Source organism: Morchella importuna, assembly GCF_003444635.1.
Source record: "Morchella importuna strain M04M26 chromosome Unknown Morimp01GS059, whole genome shotgun sequence".
NCBI classification, from domain to species: Eukaryota; Fungi; Ascomycota; class Pezizomycetes; order Pezizales; family Morchellaceae; genus Morchella; species Morchella importuna.
The window spans coordinates 103,314-126,221 of record NW_025763456.1 but is presented as its reverse complement, the minus strand read 5'-3'; the positions used below and the strand labels follow the sequence as shown (position 1 = coordinate 126,221).

The following is a 22,908-nucleotide window of genomic DNA, read 5'->3' as shown; positions in this document are numbered from 1 at the left end:
CTCCTGGTATGAAGTACCCTGTTGTTGCCAGTGAGAGGGGTTTCCTCTTGTAGGTTTTGTAGCCGTTGGCGTACATCTTCGTATGTAACATCCTGTTTGGTCTGGATGTTATCGACGACGTTGTTCATCGACTTCGGCAGTGAGGCAAGTAGGAATGCTGCCATTGCTTCGTTGGATTTGGTGAGGGGTAGCAGGGCCTGAGCGAGTTTGTGGTCGCCGCTCTGACACTTGGTTTTGAGAGTGTTCCAGTTCGTGTTGAAGGTTTCGAGATGCTCGGTTAAGTTACCGTTGTCTTGCATCTTCGTGTCTAGAACACGGCTGAGGAGGGTGATCGTCGTGTTTGGTGATACGCGATCGTAGAGGTCTTTGAGCGCCTTCCATGCGTGGTATGCATTTTCGGCGGAGACGACTGTTGGTTGTATGTCTTCGGCTACAGCTCCGATGAGAAGGCTGTGCATTTGTTTTCGGGCCTTTTTAATTTCGGCCTTGGTGAGGTCTGTGTCATCTTCTGAGGGGTTTTCGATGCTCAATGCTTCCCACCAGTCTGCTGCATCGAATGTAATCCTCCAGGCAGACGCCCAAGTTTGGTAGTTGGATTGTCCCTTTAATTTTGGGAGTCCATCAAACTTGATGCGAATGTTACTGGGACTCGTGTTGTCTGAGGACTTAACCTCCACGGCCTTGGATGATTCACCAGCGTCAGACATGATGTTGTATGAAGTGTAATTGAGTTAACCGAATGTGGCGAGTGTTGTGCGGATTTTATTTGGCAAAACCCGGGCTCATAACCTGAAGTTTTTGGAGTATGGGAGAAAATGACTTAAGTGTGGTTTGTACACGTGACCTTGAAGGAGGATGTGTTTTGTAGTGCGAAGAAGATACTATTGCGCCGCTGAAGTTCCAGCGACAATGTGGGTGTTTGAGCGCTCTATATATACAGATATTCTAATACCACGTGATCCCCTGATTACATAATCCCTGACACTAAGCCTTGTCTGAATCCCTGTTCCTTCTATGAGTCATCCCTTATACATGAGTAATTCCATACATAACCGATGTCGCAATGCCCTATTTCTACAGGGTCGATACTATATATAGAACAGACCTATATCACCCCACCTCCGGTGGTGTCGATCTTCTCTAATTTCTGAACAGTGATGTCATTACTTCGAATCAATGGGGGGCCTGACTGTCATATAGGGTACTAATTAATGGGTCGCCTGAAACCCCTCATCTCCTACATACCACCTACCTCCGGCCCACTCCACCCACAACCACCTACCATCTATCCACAATCCACCAAAAGGCACCATGGCCCTACACGCAACCTACCAAAGCCTCCTCCTCCCCGCCTCCGGCGCCCCCGTCTCCCTCGTCCCCTACATTACCGTCGCCCCCAGCACCTTCCCCAAAGACGACGACTCCGCCCTCTTCGACAACCGCGCCTTCCAGCTCGTCCCTGACCTACGCCCCTACTGGAGCGGCGACTACCAAGACCGGCGCTTCCGGCGCTTCATCGTGCGCTCGCACCCGCAGCCCATGCTCGACGGCGAGTTCATCATCTACTACTCCACCAGCGCCGACAAGCCCGCCAACAAGACGATCCTGGACATGCCTTCTGTGCGCGACGCCATCGAGCGCTCGGGGGTGAGGGTCGAGGACAGGCTGTTCTACCGCGGGGATGTGCTGGTGGTGAGACTGGGTGAGGTGTGGGAGGATGTGGGGTTCGAGGAGAGGTATGAGGATGTGAGGGGGGAGATGGTGGCGGCGGTGGTGGAGATGTTGGGGGAGAGGCTGTTTGCGCCGGGGTGGGAGGAGGGGTTCTTGGAGAGGCAGAGGAGGGATGATGCGTGGTTCGAGAGGCTGGCGATAAAGGAGAGGGGGATGAAGGAGCAGCTGTTTGCGGCTATGTGAGTTGTCTAGATGGGGCTGGGAGTCGGGCAGAAGAGACGTGATGGGGCGTGTGTGCTGACGGTGGTGTGTAGGTCGCCGGAGCAGAGGGAGAATAGGCAGGTGAGGGATATGGTGGATGTACTTGTGGCGTTGTCGGCAAAGGGGGACGAGGAGTAGGGTCTATCTGGACCCCGGATTTTCTGTGGTGCAGGTGCTTTTGTTCCAGGGCCCCCGTAATACCATCAAGGGAGCGTTATCTTTAGTATCTCCGTCCCACGGGACGTATCTTTATGTAGTAGCAAAGTTGATAATCCTAGTTCAGTTCCATCTGGCCCCGTATCCTCTTCCGTCTATCACTGCGCTGCGCACTCTACCACCCAAAAACTAAAGATAAGAGTCAGTAAGCTTAAGGATCGACTGGGATATGTAACAAGGAAGATGGGGTGATGCGTCGATAGGATTTCCATATAGGTAGTTTGTATGGCATTATAATTTCCTAAATGTCCACAGATAATTGCAGCCCACGTAGCCTGTGCGGGTAAAACCAAGATAGCCTTTGTCATAACTATTTACGTACCACCACCACCACCACCACCACCACCACCACCACCACCACCACCGACTCCTCCTCCTCCTCCTCCTGCCCATATATACACATACAGGCACATACAAACATTCTCGGTTGAGGCCTACAAGCTAGCCAGCGCCAAAACGAACACAGCACACATTGACGTTACATAGCTCTATCGAGTGATAACCCATGAACTCGAACTCTTCTTTTTTTTTTGGTTCAATTCATTAATTTAATTAGACTCGAACTCACGGAAAGCATAACAGCACCACACCAGTTCATTCATACACATCCATGCATATCGACATTTACGTGGCGCGGGGGTGGTAATTGCATATACATCATCAGCACTCACTGAGGCGGGGATCAAACTAGTACTTTACAACCGTAATTAGCCAGAACCCCATCTCCGCATTTTTTGTCTGGGCGCGGAGTTCAGCACTATCAAGCAAGAACCTCCGTGAACAAGTACTACTCTGATCACTGTAGGTCTGTAAAGCCGCTTTGTACCACCCCACCCCACCCCACCCCACCCCACCCCCGGCCAGCGGTGCATGGCATCGATCTAATCCGACACCCACGTGGTAAGGTGCGTGCACAAAGTGATGCTTATACGCGCCTTCTACAGTGCGGCTGGTAAAAACCAGTGACCATCGACTCCTCAATTGGTCGTGACAGCTTATCTATGTACTACTACATGTAGTTGGTGGAAATCAAGTGAAGTGGTTGCGTTACACTTAAACCCCAGATGGTCCTTAATCTACATGTCTCTCTAATCCCGGCCAATATAATGTCTTCTCCCGGACGGGATGCTGCTGGGTAGGGCGGATCGATGGACTTCGGCGTATATAATTGAGAGTATAGGTACGGGCGAGCTCATTACTACATGCAAGGAATAGATTCAGACGTTTGTTGTGTGTCATCTTCAATTATGCTGCGTTTATGTATGTCGATCGTGCTTATACATTCTTTTTCCATGGTGATATCAATGACAACACCCTCATCCCTATCCTTATCCCCATCCTTTTCCCAGCTAGTCCCTGTCCACCTCCGCATCACTCCCCCCCCCCCCCCCACTTCTCCCGCCCCGCCTTCCCGTACCCTCCCCCCCCCCCCCCTTCCCATACCCTCCCCCCCTTCCCTTACAATCCAACCACCTAACGTACAACTAGCACCTCTTCACCGTAACCTACACCCCCGCACAATCAGCCCCCATCCCATCCACCATCCACCCCTCCACCCCCATATACCCATCCATCCCCCTTCCCCTAGGAAAGAAACATACCTTCTCCGTCACCCTCCCCCTACAAACCGGACACGCCGCGTCTCTCGCCTCCTCCCCACCCCCCACGCTCGCCCTCCTCCGGCTCTCAGACCACGTCCGCCGCCGTCCAAGGCCGACTTCTTCCATCTTCGTGCAGCACGCCTGGCTCCGCGCCTCTTCGTCAGTGCCACATCACAACGCCACCCCCCCCCCCCCCCCGGGGGAGCACTTACGCTGCAGAGAACAAGATGCTGACACGGCAACATCAGCACGTCTGCCAGGGCCGTCAGACACACTACACACGCTGCCTCATCGCCGCCTGCAAACACCTGTCTCCTCCCCCCGTCAGCCATCACATCACATCACCCAATCACCCACCCTTCCTCCCCTACCACACCCCCCCCCCCAGGAACAGGCCAACATACCGCATCAGCATCCGCCCCCCTGGCCGCCATCCACCCCCTCACCACACGGTGTACAGCGACGACCTCCTCCAGTGCCACCGCGATAGCCGCGGCCTGGTGCAGCTCCGACTGCGTCGCGGCAGAGCGCAGGGTTGCGGCGGCCGAGAGGGTTAGGGCGTGCAGGGTTGTGGGGTGTGTTGTGGGGAGGAGCGTGGCGGGGTGGGTGTGCGTTGTGAGGGCGGTGAGGGTGGGGAGGGTGGGGGACCAGGTGGGGGGCGTGGAGGGGGTGTGGGTGGGGGTGTGGTAGGGGGTTGGGTGCGGGGGGTGGGACATGGCTCTTTTTGGCTGGGTGGGAGCTATGGGGGGGGGGGTGAGGTGGAGATGGAGGGGGTGAGATTGGGGTGAGGGGTGGTGGTGCGAGGTGTGATTGGCGCGGTTGTGAGGCTCTGTAATTGTATCACGACGCTGTGATAGGCTAGGACTTGATCCTAGCTTGGTGCTGGCAACACTTGCACCAGTCAGTTTGAAACAGTACGAAGCTTCGCAATTGATTCCATGCAATAGCCCGGACCGATATTCCTCTCCGCTCTTTGGTTGTTAATCTTGCAGCCATTGCCGGGGCAGGCTCGGCATCTTTCAGCACTTCTGTACACACGTCCATGATCGATTATTAACCCCACGGGAACGACCGAACCCCCCCGGAGGAAATGTGGCACCGGCACCCCCGGGATGAAGGTACAGGTATCGTGAAACGTGTTTCTAAAGGTCGCTGTTATCTATACGCTAGCGGCATATGAGCACTGTACTCCCTGTCCTGGCCAGCTATAGCATCTATGTACAGCGACGATGTTCTCAAGACCCCCGGGATATGTGGTCTGCAGACAGGTGTGATGACACGGAGATCTAGAAGCTTCACCTCTTCTCCCATCATACATAGAAAATTCACTCTACATTATCACTCACGCCGGATGTGCTTCCGCGGCCGGGCGCAGGGTTAGGTTTTCCTAACAGAACAGAGAGTTTTGGATGATTTCTAATCGAACGGATTATGTGAGTTTATATTACTTTTGTTTGGGGAAATGGCCAGTGCTAAGCGATAATTCTGTAGCGTTTAAACTGATGATATTGTAAACCGGATTCCCTTGACTTGATGGTTGATGATACCCTCAAGTCTTCGCAGAATCAAGCCCTATTTATACATGTTGGAACCTATGCCAAGGCCCGCTTTCTAATACTAACTGATACAACGATAATAGAATAAGATAACGCTCCCGAAGATAACCCAGATAGAAAAGCGCCCCCGCATAGTCCCGTCCTCCATTCTAATTCCGACACGTAACCATGAACCTTGCAATTGCCAGTCATCGGGTTGTACCATACTATTATCCTAGACCTACTTCTCTAAGTAGAACAGCCTACAGCCGTAAGCCCCGCTTACTATTCTATTTTGGGTGAGACACCCAACAGTAAGCGTGCCGTCATAATAGTATGGCCTAGCGTGGTGACACCGCGTGCCCCCACACTACCCGATACCTTTCTATGCTTGCCCTTCCGTTACCCGACCGGCCTTGCATCACAACCCGTCACTCGTATTTCTCACTGTCCTAAGCCTGTAGAACAGTGCTTCCGTAGTTCCTGTAACACTACTCCCCCTTCCTAGACGTCGCCCTCGACCGTTAAAACCCTTTCTATGATAAAAACCCTGTGGGAAAAGTCGTAGAGTAGGGAAAGGTATCGAGCTTAGTCTCGCCTGTTCCGTTGTCGTTTATGAGCCCGGTCATTATCGATTGCTGGGTCTTGACTTCGCGTATGGGGTCGTATGTTCGAGGTTGGCTGGAAGTTCTTGTCTGCCAATGCCTCCTGTGGCTCGGGTGTTGCCAGTCGCTTTCGTGTATTCTGTTTTCGGGTGGGGTCTGGGTCCTCACGATAGGGTCGCAGCAACATCTCGTGAAAGACATCATGAACCTTCCATTCTACTGGAAGCTCCAGGCGGTAAGCCCGATTGCCCACCACTGCCGACACTGTGAATGGCCCTGTAAACTTGTCTGACCACTTGGAGTACCCTCCAAGGTTCCGAGTATCCAGCAAGACTTTCTGACCGATAGTGAACCGCTGTACTGCCGGTCCTGGCTTTGACGCCATCCTATCAAAGGTCTTCTGTAGCGTATCCCTCGCTAACTCATGAGCCGTAATGATCTCATCCAAGTAGTTGTTCCCGTTGGCGTCTAATCGTTCGATCTCTGCATCCGTAGGCCAATCCGTTCGAGGGTGGAAGCCATAATTGCAGTAGAACGGCGATTGCCCCGTCGACTTATGCTTCGCATTGTTGTAGGCGTATTCACAGATAGGTAACAGGTCCTTCCATTTCTTGCCTGATCCTGCCGTATATGCCCGAATATAACCTTCCATGTGTTGGTTGGTCCGCTCTGTTTGGCCGTCGGTTTGGGGGTGGAATGAGGTGGAGAGTCTTCTACGAATCCCCAGTCTGTCCGTAATTGCCGCCCAGAATGCTGACACGAACTGCGTTCCTCTGTCTGAGACGATGCTCCTAGGAAGTCCGTGGAAACGCCAGATGTCTTTGACGAATGCGTTGGCGGTTTGTTCCGCGTTGATTCCCGTCATTGGAATGAAGTGAGCCATCTTCGTAAAATGGTCCACGACTACCAATACGTTGCGGAATCCTGATTTCTCCTTAGGCATTTCTACTACGAAATCCATTGAGATATCAGTCCAAGGTGTGGTGGCTAACTCTAGGGGTTGAGGGAGTGACAAGTGTCTCCGACGTTGCTTGGCTCTCTGGCATACATCGCAAGTCTTGACGAAGTTGGCTACATCCGTGGACATTCCTGGCCACCAGTAGTTCCTATCAATCAACTCGAGGGTTTTATCCCTTCCTAGATGCCCCGCTACGGGTCGATCATGATGTTCCTCAATGACCTGCTTGACCGCGTAGCCCGGTACTACCCATCGACCATCGTGGGTGGGGTCATTCGAATCGGGACTCCATTCAGCGGCAGGCTCTAACTTTACGATAGCAGCCTCCGGTGGTCCAAAGATCTCCAGGTTTGAGTCAGGGAGGTGTTCATCCGGAACCGTCCTCCGAACCCAGCGTCTTTCCTGTTCATACCAACCCTGTAGTGGCTGAGGCAGCTCTACGCTTGGTATGTCGTACCACTGATCCAACTGATTCCATTCCTCTTCGGGGTTGCCAACCACTTCGGACCCAGTTTCTACGCTGGTCCGTGATTTTCTGACAAACTGTTCTGCGCTGAGTAGCTGTTTTACGGGCTGCTCACGCATTACTCCCCCTTCCATTGCGAACTCCGGACGCCTTGTAAGTGCATCTGGCTTGCCGTTCTTTTCGCCTGGTCGGTAATGGATCTTGAAGCGAAAAGGTGCTATCTTCTCGGCCCATCTGGCTTGTCTTCTCGACAACTTCTTGGTCGTTGTGAAATACTGCAGGTTTTGGTGATCCGAATGTATCTGGATAGGGATGTCCGTCCCTTCCAGCCAATGTCTCCAAGTCAAGAGGGCAGAAACTATTGCGAGCATCTCCTTGTCGTAGATCTCATAGTTAACCTCTGCCTCGTTGAACTTGCGAGAGTGGTAAGCTACCGGATGTAGAATACCGTCCTCGAACACCTGAGAGAGTACTGCGGCCTCAGCCCAGTCACTCGCATCAGTTTCCACGATTGCTTCGCGGTGTTCGTCATAGTGTCGGAGTATTGGAGCAGACGTAAATCTCCTTTTGAGCTCGTCGAACGCATCTTGCTGTTCCCTGCCCCATTTCCATACGGAACCTTTCTTCAGGAGGTCGGTCATAGGTCTGCAAACCTCGGAGTATCGGTGGATGAACCGTCTTAGGAAATTGGCGAAGCCGAGGAAGCATTGAAGTTCCTTGACCTTGGTTGGGGCTAACCAACCTTCGATCGCCTGGACTTTCTTTGGTGATACTCGGTTCCCTTTTCCTGATAGTATAAATCCCAGGAATTCTACCTCCTGTTGATACCATTCCGTTTTCTCGAGGTTTCCGTATAGATGGTGTCGTCGCAGTCGCTCCAAAACTTCCCGTACAAGAGTCGTATGCTCTTTCTCTAGTCTTCGAATACATTAAGATGTCATCCAAGTAGACTACTACGCCTTGATCTAGAAGATCCTTGAATATGGTATTGACCATGACCTGAAACGACGCAGGAGCGTTGGTCAAGCCAAAAGGCATTACCCTATATTCGAAGAGGCCGTATTTCGTTCGGAAAGCGGTTTTTCATTCTTCGCCCTTAGCAATCCTAATCAGATTATAGCCATTTTTCAGGTCTATTTTTCGTGAAGTAGAGTGCTCCTTTCGTTTGCGTCGGCCAGCTCGTTCATGAGCGGCAGTGGATAACGGTTCTTGATTGTGATTCCATTCAAGCCGCGAAAATCGACACATAACCGAAGTTTACCATTAGCTTTCGGAACGAACAGGACGGGTGCCGCTGCTGGGCTAGTGGAGGGAACTACTTTGCCGGAGGGCAAGTTCTCGTCCAAATACTCCCGGAGTGCCTTATCCTCAGGTGGGGAGAGCGAATAGATTGGTCCCCACGGCGGCTGCTTTCCTTCCATAAGAGGAATGGTATGATCCCATTCAGAGTGATCAGGTAGTCGAGCGGCTCCTTCCTTGGAGAACACGTCGGCATATTCCTGAAACTCCACCGGTATAGCACTAACGAGAGCCTCGGTTACCGATGCTCTTGCCCAAAAGGGGTGTTGCTCGATCGTCATCTGCTTCTTGGGTGACGCCCTCAACAGCCTAATGACCAGCTCTTCTGGGTCTTGATCGTATATGTCTTCGACTGATACGAAGCATCCATGGACTATACAGTTGTTGCTATGGAAGCTGACACTGTTGCGTCCCCAATGGATAGTTGGTTGATGCTCTTTGAGCCATCGATGTGTTATGACGAGGTCCTCTCCTGCGAACGAGCCAACCTCACAGGTGATAGCCCTGTCTAGATGGTTGCCGATGCGGAGGGTAAGGGGTTGAGTGATGTGAGTGCCGGAATTGGGCATAGGGGTACCGTCGGCCTGTCTGATGATGAGAGGCTTTGGTCGAGGTTGAGTGGGTATTTTCGCGCGGTGGATACAGTCCCAGGACATGATCCAGTCCTCTGTGCCACTGTCCAAGAGTGCGTTGACTGTTGCGACATGTTTGGTACTGGTTGCGGGGTGATCCCAAGAGATCTCGATCTCGAGGCGGGTTTCTTGTGTGTTGGAAGACATGTTTGTATGTTGGTTTGATAAAGGTTTTGTATTGGTTCTGGGTGTGGTTTTCGATGGTTTTCCTTGTTGAGCGCGGGGTAAGGGGGTTTATATAGAGAGTTCGAGTGTTTGATGAAGATCATGGTAGAACACTTACGCACCAGGCGTTTCGGGGTGTAACCCCATCCTCAGAGTGTGTGTAAAGAAAATTGAATTTCCGCGCGTATAACGAAACAAATATAGAAAATCTCGTGGCCAACCCATAAAAATAACCGTAATACATAAAACCCTTGTTTCCATAACCCAAAGTAGAAAGAAACCCGTAATCGCAACATGAGATACGAAAAATAGAAATACCCAATCAATTTTGATCCTCCAAAGTTGTAATCCTTGACCTAAATGCCTCATTCTGGGGGCCCAATTTCCGCTTCTTTTCACCCTCCCTTCCGTGGTCCTTTCCTCCGGAAGGATACCGTTTCCTCTTCAGGTCGGTTAACCTGACCTTACTCGTCGCCACGCAATCTTTCGCGAAGTGGTTATCTCTACCACAACGGAAACACTTTCCTTCCTTTTTGCCACTTCTCCTTTTTCGTCCTTGGTGACACCCTAAGTCATCCGAGGCCTTGAGTTGTGTGCTGGTGCGGAAAAAAGTTTTCCGAAGGTGCGGGGTTGCGCGATTTTCGCCGTTCCGACTTTTCCTCACGAGGTTTCACGACATCCTTGCCACGTAAGATCTCTTTCCGGGCCTTCACCTCGTGATCCTTACGTCCGACCTTCCTAACCCAGGCTAGCCATTCAGCGAAATCTTCTGGTTCCTCGATCGCGTTCGAGAGGCGTTGTTCCAGCGAGGAGTTTATTCCTGTTAGGATCATGGATTTCATTACGATGGGTCCAACCTTCGCGTCCCATTACAGATTCTGCATCTCATTGATGTAGTCATCGATCATGCCAGTTTGACGGAGCTTATCCATCTTCTGCTTGGCTTGTTCTTGACTGGTCCGATTTCCATATTGAATCCGTAACTCGTTTTTGAAATTTTCCCATATTCCGATGCTGGGGTCTACCGATAGTCGCTCCACAAAGTTTCGCCAGAATTTTGCCACACTCCCGATAAGTTTCAGGGATGCCCACAGGATCTTGGTTTTGGTCGTCCCACCGGACTTTCCTCCTGAAGTTCAATTAAGACTTCCATTTGGTCGATCCAGTGTCGCACGTCTTCGTCGGCTTTTACCGGAGAAGGGGATTTTTGTTTATTTTGGCGTATCTCCCAGGGTGGTGCGAGGGGGGTGCATGAGATCTACCTCTTGCTGCCTGTTACGGCGTCTTCGCTCCTCCCGTTTTCTCTGCCTTCGTTCGCTTGCTCGACGATCGTCCTCTGAATCAGAGGAGCTGGATGAGTCTGAGGGGGATGGGTCTCGTGGTTTTGCGCGGTTTCCGCCGTTGCCGTTATTGCCATCGCCTCCCCTGCCTACCTTGCTCACTTTGCTGGCTTTCTCTTGCCTTCGGAGCGAGGGGGTACGGGGGGTTGGTTCCCTGATCCTTCCGGTCTCTCTCCGGAATTGCTAGGGGGGTTCTGAGGGGGTTGGGGGGGTACTACGCCTCCGCCTCCTGAGCCTTCGGGGGCCTGCTGCCGTTCTATTGGCTGCTACCCGCATCTGCTCAATTATCTCCTTCCAGGTTCTTCTTTCGTACCTGCGAACTGGTCTTCCATCGCAGCTTGTCTGTCCCGTTCCATCCTTCTCGAGGGCAGCCATAACCTCCGCGGGTATCTGCACTGGGCCATCCTTTGGGAGTTGCTGGACGAAGTTGGTCAACGCATTTATGTGCTGATCCTGTCGTTCCTGCCTTTCCTGATGCGCCCTAGTTGCTTCGACGATCTGCCCCAAGAACCTGACCGAGGTTGCTGGTAGCGGCGGTGGATTTGCCCGCAGTTGAGCCATGACCTGGTTGAGCTGATTGTCGCGCTCGGCTCTGTCCCCAGCGAACTTGGCGTGGAGGTCCTCGACGATCTTGTTGGTATACTCCTGCTGTTGCCGGGTGAGTTCCCTGAGTATGGGGATATCCCGCACGTGCATGCTGAGTTCCTCGATCCCGCGGCTGAGCTGTTGTACCACGGGGGCCCCTTGTCGCTGGACTTCTTGCCCAATAAGGTCGCCAAAAGGATTCTCCACCCGCCGTTCCTCTACGTCCATGTTGGTATCCTCGTCGTCGTCCATTACCCGAGGCACCGAGGGCCTCTGAGTAGAGGATCTCTCTCTGATTGGGGTGACGTATGGGGAGAACTCCCGGTGGTCTACCTGCCGCCTCCTCGCCTGCCCATAGGATTCTTCCTGCCTCGTCGATGTGAAGAGGGAGCCTATCGGCACATCTCTCTCTTTCCTGTGGCGCCTCTTCGCCTGGGTTTCTAATATACCTCGATCTCTCAAGGCGATTGAACTCTCCATGTTGTAGTCTTCCTCCGACCGTTGCTGATGAGCCCTTGACATTGCTAAGTTGCTCGAGTTTGAGCTGTGGTTGCCTTATGCACCAGGGTTGAGCAATGAACCAGGGGGCCGGGTGGGCAAGTCCGAAAGATCGTTGGGAGAGAGTGATCTTGATCGGGAAGAGTTCTGGGTAGTTGAGGATTTCGGGGTCGTGTTCTTCGAAAGTAGTGGTAGTTCCTGCTTCCGCGAAGAAACCTGAGTAGTGAAGGTATCCGCAGTATAGATGTTCGGCGCTTCCTCTTCGAACGATGAAGGATGTAGCGCAAAGGTCGTTATTGATGGCTGCGGTTGCTGCTCGGGGTGCATATAGTACTTTGGTCTTTTCTAATAGACTAAGCGCTTATTCTTCTACTGAGAGCACGGTGACTATCCGCCACTAAGCAAAATACTCAGAGTATTGGTTTAAGCGAGTAGCTGTCTTATCGAGACTTCTGGTAGTGTATGTGATAGGTAAAGAGTAAAAGCTAGGGATAAGGTACAATATAGTGTTTGGGGAAATGGCCAGTGCTAAGCGATAATTCTGTAGCGTTTAAACTGATGATATTGTAAACCGGATTCCCTTGACTTTGATGGTTGATGATACCCTCAAGTCTTCGCAGAATCAAGCCCTATTTATACATGTTGGAACCTATGCCAAGGCCCGCTTTCTAATACTAACTGATACAACGATAATAGAATAAGATAACGCTCCCGAAGATAACCCAGATAGAAAAGCGCCCCCGCATAGTCCCGTCCTCCATTCTAATTCCGACACGTAACCATGAACCTTGCAATTGCCAGTCATCGGGTTGTACCATACTATTATCCTAGACCTACTTCCCTAAGTAGAACAGCCTACAGCCGTAAGCCCCGCTTCCTATTCTATTCCGGGTGAGACACCCAATAGTAAACGTGCCGTCATAATAGTATAACACTAGTGTGGTAACATCGCGTGCTCCCACACTACCCGATACCTTTCTATGCTTGTCCTTTCGTTACCCGACCGTCCTCGCATCACAGCCCGTCACTCGTATCCCTCATTGTCCTAAGCCTCTAGAACAGTGTTCCGTAGTTCCTGTAACACAAACCCATTGGTGAAACCTTGCAAATACCTATATGCAGCTAGCTAGCTAGATCGATATAGGAGAGAACAGTATGGAGTATGGAGCGGTAAATGTGTATGGAGCGGTAAATGTATCAAAAGTAATTTTACCAACGGTAGTAAATTATTTTACCACCGGTGGTGAAAATAATACAAACTTTTATGATAAAAGCACAGACCTTTTGGCCAAAAGGGGCCATAGAACGTCAATATATGGCCAGAACTAGGGGCCATAGAATGCCAATATATGGCCAGAAGGGATCATATAATGCCACTATATATGAACATTGTCCACCGGTGGGGAATTTCACCACCAGTGGGAAATTTTCATAAGTTTTTTGAACATTTACTTATGTAGTATAGCACAGTATAAAGACTGAAATTCAGTGTTGATACTGGCACAAGGGCTGAAATTCAATGCTTATACCACCAGTGGTAAAATTACTTTTGGCACATTTACCGCCCCATAGAACAGTACCATAATATAAGCAGAAGGCTGCATGTACTAGATGAATCAAGAGCCAGTCAATTAACCACACTAGACATTGAGTATATACTACCGCAGTAATTCGTCTCAACGGACACTCACATTGACGTTGAAATTACTTGTTCTGGTCATTTGTCTTGAAAACGCCCCCCTAATCTTCCCTCATACGCGCTGTAAAAGGCAACTTCGACGTCTGTGTAACTGTCCGCTGAGAAGAATTACTGCGGTAAACGAATCAATAAATTAATCAAATTAGTCGAGCTACATGTTGCATACAGTCAATGAATTAACATGGTCGAGCTCCATCATATACAATCACTCGAATCCCACTTCCATCCCTGATCTTTTGAGTTGGTATGGGGCCGGGAGATTAAGATACGGTTGAGAGTGAGATGTATATGATCGAGGGATTGACTTGTTGACTGAATATACTAGTACGATAAAGTACTCGATACTATATACCCGGCCTTACAATGGTAATATGACTCGTTAATTATAACTAATTACATATATGCTAGTATACGTATATATATACTACCACATGTAGTAATGATGATTCTATAGCATGGCGACTATATACAGTGTTGTGGTCCATGATCAGCGGAGCCTATCTATAAATTTGAGCTGGTTCAGGCCTGGGAGGACCGCACGAGATCGACCAATAGCTCACTAGATAGTTGTATTTATTGTTTTTATTGCGCCCCACGAGCTGGTGCAAGCTGGGATTTGGGTTTGTCTCGAGCTGGCGCATGGCTCGTAATAATATAAGCTTAGGTTCGAAGCGCTCGTTAAATCCCAATTAGCTTATACATTGGACTCCCGATAGCTATAGTGGTATTCTCGATAATAGCATATACTCAATTGTAGCATATAGTTGGCTAGTCTTAAGTGAGTCAGTATATACGGGGCGCAAATTTGTATCTTAATTGATGCAAGGCGCAAATTCTCGATCGCGATAGTAGCACACGAAAATCCGTTCCCGACCATATATATGCTACTATCGAGACTCCACTGTAGCTACCCAAGAATATCTAGCAAAGGACATATATTGAATCATATATGTATTACTTGTTCCCTATAGTCCAGAAGTATGGAGGGTTAATTGTTAATTTCCTAGCGCAAATACTGCGGATACCCTCTCAATAGCAGCGCAGGACGAGCTGATCATGGTGTTTATCACATTAACTGATTAAGTGTGAGTACTTTAGGTTTAATGAGGCAATCATGATCGAGGACGTGCTGATAACCGTGAATATAATGATCAGAGACGCCGACCCGTGAATTTACGACTTCAGTTTGACTTCATGTACAATTGTATCATTGTGGTTGACTGTAAAAGACAATCAGATGCCTCCCGGTGATATGATGTGAAGATATCTACATGTGGTTTATATATATATAATCTATATCATGCAATAACTTTTTAACATCTTTTAGAGTCTGAAGAGCGTGAGTGGAAGGTAGCCCTTACTTTTAATTCTGGCAAACAAAGCTAGTATCGGTGTTATTTTTTGTTTGTAAAAGTTATATGGGACTTGTACAATTGTAACGACGAGAACATATACAGGGCCCCGCTATACATATGCTCAGCTGGCTAGAAAGGCTTGTCCAGTCGAGCTCCAGCTCTGCTCCCTCCGGACACCCCAGACAAGTACTCCAGGTAGATCAAGTACATGTACTATGTATGATCTAGGGCTACAATGAGCACACCTATCACCTTAATACGCGACGCGGTAGATACATGTATCTTCATCGACCGAGTAATAATTATAATTGTGGAATGGGAAGCTAGGAATATCACATACATACAGGTACTTGTATGCGCATATATGCATCATATCGTGATATATTGATATTGCACACATGTGATTAATTAGATTATTATAAAGCGATGTTTCTAGCTAATCTATAATGTGGCCAGCTTACAAGGCCTTGCTTGTTGCCATGTGCTAAGCTCACTTTGTGAGTTAATTAAGGCCTACGTACATGATGTAGTAATATTAGCGCAGCGGTATATATATACGGGATGGACGTACCTTTACCAAAGGTTCGTTCATGTACTAGATGTACATGTAGTTGTGCAAGACGGCGGCGCTAGTGCGCCCATATATGTTAAGCACAGATATATATTATGATATTATTGATCTTAATTAAACACACTCGAGTTACAGGTATGTTATATAAGCATTCGCGCATCATGATCAGATGTGATTAAGGTGTCTTCAATGTCATGGTACGTACGCGTAGATGTCGTATCTACATCCCTTCGTGTATTTTCACGACCAGGCGCTAATGGGCAGCTTTTACTCGGTAATAAACCTAACCCTCATTCCGTGAGCCTTTTGCTGTAAAGTCACCTTCTGTGACCCCTCCTATACCTTTTTCAGGTGTCTCCACAGTCTGTAGGTAGCTAGGGTTTTTGAGTATCACCACGCCGTCGCGGGCCTAATACAGTATCCGGTAGAATTATTGCAAAAGTCAGAGCTAAAGGAGTGGATTTGTTGGTCTGTGCTCGCAGCAAAAAACCTTTTAAGGGCCAATAGGACTATCGGGTCACGGAGAACCCACTTTCGCAATAATTTTACCAGATACTGTATGTCTCCGATTTTGTTTCCATCTAGTGATGATAAAGCGGATACATATTATATACGACACATGCTGTAAGTGTATACAGAATTGGTACATGCGTGTAATTATAACTAAATACATGTGGTAAATTTGAAGCCATCTAAATCTCACTAGTCGGAATTCGGAATAATTAAACATGACAGCTAGAAATGCTTAAACCCAATTAACTAGATGTACTTAAACATCGTGAATTTAATGAGTATAATTATAAGCTTATATATAATTATAAGCTTATATATAATTATAATTAATTATAAGGATAAATACAATTTCTCGAATTAATGGCGCCAAAACCGAATTGTGTGCAAGGCTTAATTAAATATAAAGGCCGAGAACATGAGCATATCTTGGGAAAATTAGAGAAGATCTGAAGGTCAATTAAACGCACGTGGCTTTCCGGCCATGACATGATGGGGGTGCACGTGGGGAATGACCACTCCGCAGTGCATGGGTACCTACAGCGGCCATCATTCCGGCACTTCCTAGATCACGCATTGATTTCCCGGGAGTTAACTATATACCAAGTACGAGCTGTACATGTAGTACAGTCGTTCACAGGGTGAGGACGAACACTGGGTGTAGACGAACAAGGATTTTTGGCAGCTTGGCTGTTTCTTGCCATATTGAGAACCCTGGTTCGTCTTCACCCAGTGCTCGACTGTACCCTACGTACGTACGCGTGAAACATTAACAAAACATATATCGATGTGGTAAATTTATCGAGTAATGTATGTACAGTCTGGTCACTGTTAACTTAAGAAACCTATGCCTGAGCTCAACACAAGATAGTGATGTAGGATGAAGACAACCGGTACTACCCACATAATTGAAGAACTCATATTTCGAAGTTTCTCTATTCTACACTCACATGGGTTGCCTTGGACATGGAGCACATGCGGACTTACTTCCCGAAAGCGTAACATCTGTCCGTTCCCCACCTCCTGCTCATCCCGTCGACAAAGTGAATCATAACATGCATGCATATGCCTTCGGTGACCTGGGCTGCTAGCTAGGGCTACTCGGAACATACCGCCATTAGTCATTCGATTGGTCGAAGTGAACGTATGAGTATTTGGGGTTGTTTAGCTCATCAAGCTTCTGCTTTAGACAATTGGGCTCATAGAGACATGTACCTACTTAAATTATACATGTAATTACATGTAAGTATCCACTACAATTACATATATATAGGTAAGTGTATGTAATATATATGTGTAGCTTGCTAATTCAATCCTACGATATTGTAGATTATGGTTGATACTTTATATTAATTAAGGCTACATGCACCTACATACAGGACATATATATTATAAATTACATGTATTGATGTGAGGCTGCTATATATATACATGTACTCCCAGTAGAAATGCGCTCGGGATTGCCCTCAAATATGAGTTGCCTTAGTCACCTATTCTATATAGCGTACGTTACGGAATAACTATTATATTTCAACATTTATAATCACGGTCGAATAATATGGCTAACATTTATATACGACGTACATATATATACAAGTTATAGTATTATATTATACACGTGTTGAAGTCACACATCAGATCACAGGTATATACTACACGTATGTAATAAATGCACTGGGCTAGTTTATCTTGCGACATTGATTTAGCTAGTACGACGTACGTGCGCGTGTGAATATATATATATATATATATATCTAATGCACACAATGGCCATATGGCCGATCAAACGTTCCCAACGGCAGGTGCTGCGCAGCAGCTGACCTATAAACATTACGCAGCCTGGTTGGCGTCGCATGTTAGTGGGCTGATGATATATTTTACAGGACAGGAAAGACATCTTTTTACCGCGCTGATCGGGGATGCATCGAAAAAAAGAAAGAAAAAAAAAAAGAAGGGTGCATATATCAGGGAATGCGCTTTTGGTACTCTAGATCCCGAGATGCTTATCTCAGCGGTTGATCTATCGTCCCCTACTCGCGGCTAGGATAAAGAACCAGAACATGCAAATACCTAGTTTGTATGGCAGCTCAGCGCCACTCCATACAAATAATCCCTGCTTTCTCACTTGCATGTTCTGGTTCTTTCTCCCTGACGCGAGTATATATGTAGGTAATGGCATCAGGAACTAGTGCATCAGCTGATGCATTTCGAATTTCCAAAACTCGAGACGGGAAATGCATCGTGAAAATGGATTACTTATGTGATAAATGTTTAATTAATGCATATGTATATATATATTATAGCGAATAGGTATATCAGGAGAATTAAATCCCGTGGTTATAACCCCTCCTCTGGAGCAAGGTACTCTCCGGCCTTACCTCAATTGCGATTTATATCAATATCAGACTACATGTAGTACCTAAAAGACCAATAATGATACATGTACGTATGTACTCCTAAACTACATGTATATATAGCTATAGATGCGTGCTACTAGCTACTAGACAGGAAAATGAGATGTAAACAACGCACGTCATGTAGGTATGTAATATAATTATAGCTATATAAAGTACTCTATAGATCTATAAACGGCCATGCCCACGTTTAAATCGACTATTTAACTGTGGTCGATACATGTATATATGTATGTATGTATATTACGTACATACATGTATGTACGCATGTATCTAGATTGTCTAGTATAATTGTTGATGATATGATATATAGATTATATAATTATATGTATATATACCTAAGCTAGGCCGGTGTACTACATACTACATGTACTACAATTTCCATACCATAATAATATAGGGCATGGGCGGCGCCACGATTGAGACTATTTATTCCCTGTAATTATTTGTGGCAAGTGTGATCGATCAATATTCATGATATTATGTACATGTATTAATGCCCAAAGGCAAGAAGCCAAAATTAAATTATAAAAACAAAGAATATCTAAATGGAAGGTCTTGTGTACATGTTACACGCACTCCAGCCTCCATTCAGCCTGGAGATATTTGACCGGGGAAGTGCAGATGAACCCGCGACCGGTAAAATTGATAAATGACCGATAATTAAACCTGAAGACTTTCCAGAGGATATAAATACGGGCACCGTAAATTTTATGGAGTTGTGTGAAGTTTTCAGTGTCGCAGCTCAGCCTCGTGGTATTCTGCAGATCTGCCACTACATGTAGATACAATACTGAGTACCTGCTTTTGATATTATATGTTATTGCTTGACAAGGTTTCTGTTTAAATAAGGCGTGCGTGTAACTACTCTACACCATGTATTGATGAGTAAAATAGTATTCAATGCGCCCCTATATGTATATTTATATGGTTTTAACGTGTAAATGTACATATGTCTATCGGCCTTATCGATAACAAAACGCCCTACATATATATGTAAATACTAGTAGTATATACAGCCGCATTTAAAAAGTATTGGCACCTCCGAGCCAAACTCACGAGGCAGTCCTTTCTACTTTTCAATTCTCATATTCGAGACAGTTGCCAGAGAGAGCTGCAATGTCTCTATTGCGGTCATACCTATCAATAAGTTGAGTATGCGCGAGTGCCATGGTTGTTGGTGGCTACAATTCGTGAACGACTCAATATATATAGTAGGATGCCAGTACTTTTCGAATGCGGCTGTACATAGATATTACAAGAGGTATTTATAAGGGTTCGCAGAGTATAAGCTGTTGACATGTGCAAATAGTCACTGGTGGATCATGGAATAAGACTAGTGGAGCTAGGTGGTTTTTTCTGTTGATCGTGTTTTCTATTTTGAGGTGAATATCGTTGAAAGGGAGCTCGAGATTCGAGATCAGATCAAGAATGTCTGCATGTATGCAAAAGCTTATCTAACTCGACTACGCGTACGAGTACCAGCCGCTATGGAATATCCGCCGTGATCTTCGTAAGAGCTTTAGAGGGATAAAAATGTGCCCCAAGCTAGGGCTGCAACGTGCAATTTGAAACTATAGCGGCTGCTGTACTGGTAGCCCTAGAGTCTGGGATTTATCGGGGTGAACGAAACCCGCAATTCGCGACCATTATATTATCACTTTGTAAATAACAGCAGTACGTACAGGTGGGTAATAAGTCATCAGACGGAACGCCACCAAAATACGCGTTTGCAGGCAAAATTGTGGCTAGGTCGTCTGATGACTTATTACACACTGCTGTACATGAGTATCGACACTCAGGATGTATGTAAGTATATACGTGTATTAGCACACCGCATATATCCAGAGTCATGAATTCACATGGAATAAATAGGTACAGCGCCGGACAGTCAAAATCAACCCTCATGTTCTTTTCAAGCCAGAAACTAGTCCTAATCGGGTAATAATGATCATCTAATTATCCCAATATGGTAAGAATTATCCCAAAATTAATGTGGCCGCCTTGGCATAAAGCTATTAAAGTTATTATTTCACACCTATGTTTTTTTCGGGCAGATTGCACCAAATGTTTGAGGGGTCATAGTGCAGCCAGTCTTAATTATTTTAAATCCCCTTTTATGGGGATGTTTACAACTATGATTAGACCCATTTTACAAAAGAACATTATTTCTGGACAAGTGTTGCGTTGTTGAAAGTCGATGGGGTGAAGGGGAGTCGGTGGTTGCTCTGGCCGGCTGGTTTTGGCTGTCCGACACCGTATAAAACTACTGTATGTAATAATAAGAATTTTAATAACGAGGTGCATGTGTTACCCTCATCATTATACATGAATAGGTGATGGGGACACGTCGCATACAAGCCCCTAATATGACGGCACCAGCTCAAATCAGTTGAGGGGATGTCTGACAGCTCAAACGGAAGCTCGTAGAGTTCAAGCGCATACATGCCGGAGAAACTCCAGTGTATCCGTTGTCGAGATCCCCACACTTTCGTCTGGCTGGTGTTAGCGGTACTTTTGCTAGCGCCTGGTGGACCCTTCGCCGGGCTTTCGGTGAGTGGGTTAGGGTGTGAGGTTGAGAAGTCACCTCCCTGGGTAGTTTAATTCTGCCTACCCACCAACTATAATATTATGTGTTTAGAACCAGCTTGAGATGCTTCAGTGTGCCGGGATAAAAGTGTTGGCGTGATCCCTTGACTCCGATCTCTATTTCTTTCCCTCTCGCTCTCATTTTCATGTGGCCACAAAAATCGCTCAGGCTTCCTAGTACGTAGGCAAACATAAAGGCAGGCAGGCAGGCAGACCCTGTATAATTTACTTCTTCTATATGTTCCCGGTTTCTAATTTAGAAAAGTGCACGCGAAGAAAGCATGCAAGAAAGGAGGAATAATATTAAGAAAAGAAGATGGTGATCATGATGACAGCCATCCTGGTATGCATTGTGAACGTTGAAGTGTTAGCTGAGGATATGGACATCCCTTGACTCCTGGCGTTCATTGCGACTTGGGATAGTGTCCCGTACAATATCACCGATACGATATATAGATACATGTAGAGTATGTATGGTAGAGTAGCAGTACAGTACGATAAGTGAAGTACTCTATATACAGGGTAGAATTGAAGTAGGTGCTCTACTAATTGATACTGTAATGTTAGGGGTCAGTAGGCTAGGAGAGTTAATTTGTTTCCCCTCGATCGCCCCGTGCCACAAACGCGCAGCCCACCCGGTACAACCACAACCATCAGCATGTAGTTAAAGCTTGCGGTAAGTGTGGGAAGTAAGCACAGACGATTATGCAACTGCCACCTCCCAGTACCGCTTCTCAGTAAGTCCGTGCACGGCTACTGAGCATGTATTTATCCCAGTCCTTCCTGGTCGACTTCGGGCTAAGTAGCACCCAAGTCCCTCCTCGCCATGTTCGGGTCTGGCTTCAGATTCGCTAATTTAGCTGTTACCATATCTGATGCGTTTCCTTCATCCATGGTCCGGACCCATAAGGCTTACGAAAATTGACAGGGCGTTGATCATTCACAAGGGTTTTCTGGAGAGGCAGGTGGTGGCCCGTAGTGTTGTAGGTGAGAGCAGAGTACCTATACATGTATGTACCTACAAAGTACCTACTCTACTCCTACTACATACACATACTACGCCTTTAGTACACATTCGTAAGTAGATTTGCATCACACGGCAAGTGGAAATCTCCGTGGTTTTCCTCGTTTAGAGCCCCATTTACGTCGAGTAATGTTTGATGACGAGCATGACGAGAATCCAACAGAGCCTCTTCTCACTATATAAGTACCTCAATATACCTGTAAGCACAGGTAAACATTCATAATTACTGCCATGCAATCGCCAGGTAAAGTACGATAGAGGATAGAATAGATACATGTTAGTACATCTACAGCAAAACCTATCATAATTCCACACCCACGATGGCCGAGCTCTACTAGAATTATCGGGGGGATGGAACTTGGAGAGAGGTATTTGTTAGCGAACCACAGGTTTTGTTCCCTCCGAACATGGAGTTTCGAGGGGGTGGAATTATGATAGGTACTAAGTTCGCTACTAGTGGATATAACACAACACTATAGTCGCAACTCGATATGCCGGATCTCAATACGCCGGATCCCTTGCTATCCCGTACGAAATCCTCTGGGGTTTTGGTTTTTTTTTACTGCAAAATCAATTTGCTATCCCGGATTTTTTGCTATCCCGTATGAAATCCTTCGAATCTTGGCAATCCGGCATATCGAGTTGCGACTGTACTCTTAACGCTCTAGCTATAATAAGGACTTGAATTATGAAAACAACGTGTTATGCAGCTATCTACTTGGGCTTTGAAGTTTACACACACACACACACACACACACGCACACACACACACACCCTCCAATGACAAAGCGCTCTTCCTAGAACAGTCTTGTATGTGTATCTACATACTTAGACAAATCCCCGGACGTGAGAGATCGCCGCTTCACTCACTTGCCCAAATGTTTGGTCATTGATTCACCGTCTCCTCTGGAGTT

General features: G+C 47.2%; 2 protein-coding genes across 2 annotated transcripts; one reads left to right on the top strand and one right to left on the bottom strand.

Annotated features, from left to right (window-relative positions):
- Window positions 1–1,311: 1,311 nt before the first annotated feature.
- On the top strand, window positions 1,312–2,070 carry LAJ45_11199 (uncharacterized protein; the record flags this gene model as incomplete). The annotated part of the gene is made up of 2 exons (XM_046120709.1): window positions 1,312–1,910; window positions 1,986–2,070. 2 exons carry the CDS (start codon window positions 1,312–1,314, stop codon window positions 2,068–2,070), a joined length of 684 nt encoding a protein of 227 aa, XP_045966107.1.
- A 1,562-nt stretch (window positions 2,071–3,632) lies between these two features.
- Window positions 3,633–4,465, bottom strand: LAJ45_11198 (uncharacterized protein; the record flags this gene model as incomplete). Its single annotated transcript, XM_046120708.1, has 4 exons — window positions 3,633–3,653; window positions 3,750–3,890; window positions 3,962–4,057; window positions 4,154–4,465. The coding sequence occupies 4 exons, from the start codon at window positions 4,463–4,465 to the stop codon at window positions 3,633–3,635; spliced, it is 570 nt and encodes a 189-aa protein (XP_045966106.1).
- Between the last annotated feature and the right edge of the window lie 18,443 nt (window positions 4,466–22,908).